At 42.9% G+C, this 8,338-nt stretch overlaps 1 protein-coding gene across 1 annotated transcript; it reads right to left on the bottom strand.

The window, feature by feature from the left end:
- Nucleotides 1-3,658: 3,658 nt before the first annotated feature.
- Nucleotides 3,659-4,974, bottom strand: LOC134291729 (uncharacterized). Its single transcript, XM_062859851.1, has 2 exons — nucleotides 4,678-4,974; nucleotides 3,659-4,339 (listed from the first exon to the last, which is right to left on the bottom strand). The coding sequence occupies exons 1-2, from the start codon at nucleotides 4,972-4,974 to the stop codon at nucleotides 3,659-3,661; spliced, it is 978 nt and encodes a 325-aa protein (XP_062715835.1).
- Nucleotides 4,975-8,338: the final 3,364 nt, after the last annotated feature.

Here is an 8,338-nt window from a genome sequence, read left to right as displayed (position 1 = left end):
AGGTTTTTAAAAAAAATAAAACGTAACGTTGATCTTCTCATCTTTTGATATTAAAGTAGATCTTTGTTGGATATATCTTTGGACATATTTAAATTTAAATTTAAAATAATCTCTGTGATAGTATAACTAGAAAGAGCGGCCTATTTTTAAAAGAAGGAAAAATATTATACACAATTATATTATTAGTAAGTACGCCAAAAATGATCAAAAAGCATTACTAGAAAGAACAGCCTATGTTCAAAATAAGGTAAAATTACATAGGAAAAAATAATGGTAGTCACGCCAATAGCTGTATATATGTTACTACAAAAAAATAAAAAAAAAAAAACAACATAAAAACATGATTTGAAATAGTTTACTTCTACAACAAACTAGTACTAGGAAAACGCCAACTATTATAAAAACACACTGTAATTAAAAGTTGGATTCCCGTTCCGGTCAGGAAATATTGTCGACTTCTTAGGAATAGTGTATGCTTGTCATATAATATAAAAATTCATACAATGACAGGCAAAGAAAGCCCTTCAATTAATAACTAAGAAAGTGCTAGAAGAACACTAATTTGAAAAGATGCAGGCCTAGCTGCAGTGAGAATATAAAGTAAGAAGGAAGAGGAAATAAAAGATTTATGGTTATTTTAATCTTCTGTATCATCGTCATTGTTCCCCTTCATCCATTTTTCAATTTGACCAAAACTTTTGACCAACTTTGAACAAAAGGTCGAAATTTTGTCCTAGTTTATTTTTTTTTCAATTTCGACCTTTTGACCTTTTGACCCTTCGATCTTCCGACCTTTCAACCTTTTGTCCTTTCGACCTTTTGTCCTAAATATTTTTATATTATTTCGACCTTTCGACCTTTTGACCCTTCGACTTTTTGACCCTTCGACCTTTTGACCCTTCGACCTTTTGACCCTTCGACCTTTTGACCCTTCGACCTTTTGACCGTTCGACCTTTTGACCGTCGACATTTTGACCTTCGACCTATTGACCTTCGACCTTTTGACCTTCGACCTTTTGACCTTCGACCTTTTGACCTTCGACCTTTTGTCCTACAACCCCATGCACACAACACACGTGTTTGATGGACAAATTGAGGTCTGAATAGCGAAAATAAATTCCACGTGCTCCGGTATGAATCGAACATACGACTCCCAATTCGGTAGACGGGAGTTTCTTTCCTCCAAGCTACGGGACCACTTGACTATCTCTGTCCCCAGAAGGCACATGACTGAACTCGATTCCGCTAATGCACAATCCAAATCTCTTTCGAATGGAACTAGAACATGCAGCGCCAGGCATCTCCAGCGAATTGTCTATCGAAACTGGCCAGATGAACCCCCGAGAACGTATTAGCGGACAGCTACGACACAGAATCATCTCCGTATCTAGTGACGAAGTGCTTTCAATGACTGGCAGATGAAGAAGCTTCCAGGTGTACACATGCAGCGAAGGTACAGCGAGAAGATTTTTATATCGGCGATATTTTGACCAGAGCGAACAACGTAGGGGAGACTGGGTAGATTTGATCCCTTTTTCTTAATTTACCTGTAAATTTGAGAAATACACATAACTAGATCCGAGTTTTACACAGACTGGCAGGTAGATATCTATCCCAAGCTTATATACAACGGAAAAACGTTAAATTATTGCTGAAGTTTTCAAAACTGTTTTTTTATGGAGGCATTCCAAGTAACATTTTTTTGCTGATTGGTTTTGTTTGATTTTCATTAGGTTTTATTACAGCAATAATTGAAACTCACAGTTGTATGACTACTTTTATGAAAACCATTGATGAAATGTTTTATAGTATACTTGAAGATATTCATAAAGCCAGATTTTAAGAGTAAACAAAACTCTTCGATATGCAAACCTTTTGGCATTCATTATTACCACAATAAAACTGTTCAAACTCTCAACAGATGGCGATCTGTTCGATTAGTAACGACATCTGCTGGTGGAAAAGCAGAAACTACGACACTAGGTTTATTGCGGTCATCATAAAAGTAAACTGGCTTTCGTTCTATTTTCGCCAATTATGGTCGTCGTCATAGTGAAGAATCAGATAGGTACGTGAATGAAAAATTAGTTTATTTTGCTCAAATTAGCAACGAATTGATAGTTTGCCGTCATTTCTATAGCATGCTTACACAACTAAACTCTCTCAGCTGAGTTTTCTTGTAATTCGAGATAGTTTTACTAAATTAACAAATTGATTTGTTTCATTCCAAGATGATAATAGTCACCAATTTCGAAGCGCATTAATTTTATGTTTCTGCAACCCCAACATTCACGATAAAATTGAATCCGCATAAACCTAGCAATAATATAACTACTAAATTATTACTTTGAAATGATCGCTCATACTTTCGAATGATATCTGTTCCTGAACTTTACGTGCTATTGATGAAACTTCTCTGTTTCTTGAGCTGTCATAATTTTTGTTGAAAAAAAACAACAAGAATCATCATAACCTCTTTTTGAGTATGGAAAATTTTTCAACTAGGTTTTAAAACAATGTTATTGCTACTCTTAAAACGGTTAGCAAAACCTTTCCGAGAGTGGTCCACTTGGCCTGATGATGCTCATAAAGAGGTTATCAAGAGGTTTTGATGTATGAATAAGTTTTATTGCAAGTTTTATTAAATTGATCATGAGAACCTCTTATACAAAACTTAAAATGTTACTTGGGATGTCTTATGATGTATTTTCCAAAAGTGGGTGACACGGGCCCATATAGCCGAGGCGGTAAACGCACGGGTATTCAGCATGACCATGCTGAGGGTGACGGGTTCGATTCCCGGTCGGTCCAGGATCTTTTCGTAAAGGAAATTTTCTTGACTTCCTTGGGCATAGAGTATCTTCGTGCCTGCCACACGATATACACATGCAAAATGGTCATTGGCAGAGGAAGCTCTCAGTTAATAACTGTGGAAGTGCTCATAGAACACTAAGCTGAGAAGCAGGCTTTGTCCCAGTGAGGACGTTACGCCAAGAAGAGAGAGAAGAGAGAGAGAGAGGGTGACACTTGATCCCCTTTTGAGCATATGATTTGTTTAAAGGAAAAAACAACTTTTTATGGAAGCAAGGTTTAACGTCTTCCTTTTCGATTCCAAGCTCAATTTTAGTTTGATAAATAATAAGTTTATATTTTTCATCAAAACCGGTCAATGGGGTAAACACTTTATGTTGATTCTGGCAACACTTCTGGCAACGCTCCGATGACGGCCGGAGCGAACCGTCAAACACCCGTCAAGGAGACTGTGGCAGGCGAACAATGATAATACATCACATATCGTTGTATTGTTCTCCTGTCACAGTATCCCTGACGGATGTTTGATGGTTCGCTCCGGCCGTCATCGGAGCGTTACCAGAAGTGTTGCCAGAATCAACCACCTCTCCCTCGTAACACTGACCACCAGGTCCAGTTTTTCCAACCTCATCAACCTCTAGTATTGCCAACCTAGCCACCGATCTACGAACAAGCCCCCTCGCCGTTTGGACTATTGCTTGCCGTACTCTCCCATCAGCCCCTTGAATTGCTTCGACAATACGGCCTCTTGTCCACTCGTTTCTTTTGCCTTCACCGACCACCAGAACCAGTTGACCTTCAGCCACAGCCTTTGCTTCGCCACACCACTTCGGTCGTCTCTTTAGCGTTAGCGAATACTATTTAAGCCACCTCCTCCAAACATGTCGAGCTGATGTTGAACTTGGTGCCAGGATGAGCGGAGAGCTTCCGCTGGACCCGTTGCTTCGACAGCGTGTTGTTTGACGCCGCTCGAATTGCCCAACAAAAAATGATTTGGAGTGAGAGCTTCACTTTCCTCCGACGTGAGCGGCAGATATGTGAGAGGTCGTCTGTTCACGATAGCTTCGGCTCCCACCATAAACGATTCCAACGCCTCGTCTTCCAGCTTGCGGTTGTTGTTGTATGCCGTTCCAACTGCTGTTTTGTCGGAGCGGACCATCCGCTCCCATGCTCCACCCATATGCGGAGTTCCGGGCGGATTGAATACCCACTTGGTAGTGGTGCCCGTGAATGTTACGGCCAACTGCTCAACTTGATCCTGAAGAAGCTTAGCGGCGCCTAGAAAGTTGGTTCCGTTGTCCGAATATATCTCGGCTGGTGCTCCTCTGCGACAAATGAACCGCCGAATGCATTTGATGCACGAATCCGTGGTTAGATTGTGGGCCACTTCGACGTGTACCGTCCGTATGATCAAACATGTAAACACGGCTATCCAGTGTTTTGCGTTGCTTCTTCCGATCTTAATGACGCCAGTCTTGCTAGTGGCAGAAGCGCCATACGGGGAATCTCCGGTGCACTTTTGTAGATCCTACACCATTGACAAGCTTTAGCTGCGCCTTTAACCGCCAACCTGAGTCTTGGAATGAAGTAAGCCTGGCGGACCTCATTCAATACAGTCTCAGTGTTATTGTGTAGATATCTACGATGTTAGCTGTCCAATAATAGTTCAGTGAACTTGTGTTTCCGCGGGAGGATCACTGGAAGTTTTGTTTGCATATTGACGTTTGGGGCTGCTCATATTCTGCCATCAACGCGAAGAATGCCTTGCTCATCCAAAACTGGACATTGGACAGGACATAGTTGATAGAGAGCACTAGATTTTTCCAGAAATTCTTGTTCGGTTTTCGGCTTTAAACGGTTGCGTACAAGGATCTCGTCCGGAATAGATTGCCACTGTGTCTCACGGATAAGCAGGTATTCTGCTCGTGCCAATTCTTCCGAAGATAACGGGCCAACGACTCCCTCCTGTCGTGTGTCTTTCTGATTGAGGTTCGCAATGAAGCGTAAAACGTAAGCGACAGCTGGAGTAGCTCGGGTAAGCTGAGTGAAGCGCTCAAGTTCTACCAGACGATCAGGAATACTCGTAGCCTTATGTGCATAGCAGGGGCGGGCGTAGCTCTTCTTCTGTAGACGGCGTCGACGTTTCCTGCACTGGCCATTCATCTTCCGATAACTGAAGAAATGCGGGACCTCTGAACCATACGCTGTTGGCCGTTAGGTTGGGCCCGTTTCCCCACTTCGTTGCGAGATCCGCTGGGTTCTGTTTGGTTGAAATCTACCGCCAGTATCCAACATCGGTGATGGTCAGCAATTCTCCGATCCTGAACACGACGAATTGTTTGTATCGTCACTGGTCAGCTCGCAGCCAGGAGAGCACGGTTGTTGAGTCCCTCCAAAGGACTTTCCTTGAGATGCGTAGAGTATGATTTTTTTTCCACGAACTGCGACAATCGAGCGCCCAGAACTGCAGTCTGTAGCTCCAATCAAAGGTTTCGTTTGGAAACACGTAGGGTAATTAAAATTTCAAGTGATATCAGGAATACACCCCCTGGAACGCTCTTGAAACCGCTTCAAATCCCCGGAAACACCTCTGAAACGCCCCTGAAACCCCTCAGAACTCCCTGGAACGACTCTGAAATCCCCTGAGATGAAAAGAACAGTCTTGGAACGCCCCTGAAACCCCTTTCCGTGTAATGCTCCTGAAACCCCTTAATCCCCATGGAATTCCCCTGAAACCCTATTTAACACCACGGAAATCACTTGAGAACCCAGGAACGCTCATGTAACCCCTTGACACCTTTTGGGACACTTTTGGAATGCACCTGAAATGCCCTGTAACGCCTCTGAAACACCATAAAGTCCTATAAAACGACGATGAAACCCCCTGGAACGTCCCTGGGGTTCCCTGAAACCCTATTGAACGCCCTGTAACCCCATTAAAAAACTCTGAAACGCTTCTGGGACCCCATTAAACTCCATGGCATGCCCCGTGAAACAACTTGAGACTTTCTGGAACACTACCTGAAGCCCCCTGGAGCCCCATTGAACGCCCATGAAATCCATTAAAAACCCCTGGATTGCTGCTGAAATTCTCTGGAACACCCTTGAAACCCCTTTATAAATCCCTGGAACGGTAACTAAATTGGTGCAATATCGTGGCATACATGTATTTGCATCTACATCATACGTTATCATACGTTAGTGAGAATTACTTACATTCACAACTATCGACGTTCAAAACAAGTAGTTCAACATTTGGGTTACAGACTTCCGATACAAATGTTATATTTTCTCTTGCAAAATCGAATAGGTATAAGGGAACTCATAATCAAGGGGAAGTATAAGAAATGACTGGATTTAAACGATTACCAGATATTTTTCTACTACCGGGGAATTATGCACGAAAACACAAATGAGAACAACAATTTCACTACCACTCGTTAAACAATTGCCAAATGGCCCTACGCAGCGGAAACATCAACCACAGCACCGCAAACACCTAAAATCTGTGCTGTCGGTAGTACGTGTGACCCAGAACGAATTTTCTGCTTTAAAACGCGAAAATCGAAACCGTCATCTCCAATCCACAAATTCTGGCCGTTCATGATGTACTGCACATCGCATCGGTGGTAGGTTATCCAAAACACCAGTATCGTCAACTCGTAAACATTCATAGCGATTCACTGGTACCATTAATTCTGTAAGCAAACGGATCGGCCTAGACTACCACTTGAGGATTTTTCACGTGGGTCAGCAGCTGCTAACCAGCAGTGTGCAAGAAAAGCACTGTGGCCCGCTTGAATTCTTCAACTAGCAAACAGTGTTATCCAGGAATCCGTATCCAGGCTCCGTAACAAGCGGAAGGCGTTATTCCGGCTCATGGCAAACCTACCGCTGGAACGTGTATCAACAGTACTACCATTCTTCAGGGTTGGTGTAGACTATTGCGGGTTATTCTACGTTGCCAACTCCAATCGACGCGCAGCTTCCTCACTGTTCTCGTGTGCCTGGTTACGGAGACATCTCACCTTGAACTGGTCGGAGACCTGCCCAATGGTGCCTTTATTGCTGCGGTCAAACATTTTGTCGCTTGCCGAGGAAACCAGCCCAGGTAATGTGAGCCCTGTATGACAATGTTTCTCAAATGAACTCAAATTGAATTCCGATTAATCCCGGCGAGATCACCCAACTGAAACCGTTGAAAGGTCATTCCAAACGTACAACCGATTCCAATATTCTGCAACACTACGCAATGCTAACAGCAATCGTGCAGATAGAAGCAATTCTGATTTCCCGTCCGCTCAAAGCGGGTAGCAGTGAACTAATATATTTTAAGGCATTGACCCCAGATCATTTCGCAATCCATAGACCACCCGCCGATGTTCAAGAGCCAGACCTCGGTCATCTTCTGAAAAGGCACAATATTTCCTGCAGCACATATGGAAAAGATGGTTAAAACAATACTTTTCTGACCTCCACAACAAAACGTAGTGGACACGTAGGCGAAACAATATCTCTGTCAGATAATCTTTCGCCACTACTGAAGCGGAACTTTATGCGAATAGTGCAAGTCCGCGCGGATACCGATGGTAACTTGTCAGTGCTTGTGTACAACCTCTGTTTGAAAACGGTGTAGTGTCCTGTTTTTATTTTCATAAGAAATGACTTATAACATCCACGAAGAAACCAAATGACGTTACTACCTAATAAGTTGCGAAGCACTTCTCAAGATAATATCAGAAAATATCTCTGCAATAGTTTGTATCAAAAATGTGTGGGATGTGAACAAAGGTTATCTAGCTTCCATCCCCTCGTAAGCATCAGTGACTTAATGGAGTCATTAGTGCTATGCCCATGGTCTCCGTCATTCATCATGATGTGTCATCCCTTCCGTATGGGGCTGCCCTATTCTGTAGTGAAATTTTGACGAGGTAAGTAGCCTGGATTGTGAGGTTCTTGTGTATGTCAAGTGATTCTTTTGATAGTTTGCTGAAAATAATTTCCTGGTCAAGTTACTGATCTTACCGGTCAGACTAAGGTCTAAGTGTCCTCTGCTGTACATGCGAGTTATCTCTATTCTACTCGGTTCATGGGTGTGCGTCTACAGTTCCGCACTCTGCGAAGGGTCTGTAAATCGTCCTCCACTTGATCGCCCCATCTAGCTCGCAGCGCACCATATCTTCTTGTATCGGTCGGATAGCTCTCTGATGAGAACTATTTAAGTCGGGTTACTATCCGACATCCTGATGACATGACCCACCCACCGTTGCCTCCCGTTTTCGCGATGTGGACGATGATTGCAGCTGATCAGCAGCTGATGCAGCTCGTGGTTCATTCGCCTTCTCCAAGTCCTGTCTTCCATCTACACTCCGCCGTAAATGGTACACAGCACCTCCCGGGTAGAGGTGAAGTACTGACGATCAAAACGTGATATTGGTTTGATTGATATAAGAGATAAAAGATCTGAAAATAATATCTGAAAAATGTTCCTAGAACAACTGAACAATATCAATATTTGATATTTCAA

Source organism: Aedes albopictus, chromosome 1 (assembly GCF_035046485.1).
Source record: "Aedes albopictus strain Foshan chromosome 1, AalbF5, whole genome shotgun sequence".
NCBI classification, from domain to species: domain Eukaryota; kingdom Metazoa; phylum Arthropoda; class Insecta; order Diptera; family Culicidae; genus Aedes; species Aedes albopictus.
This window is presented reverse-complemented; position numbering and strand designations above follow the sequence as displayed.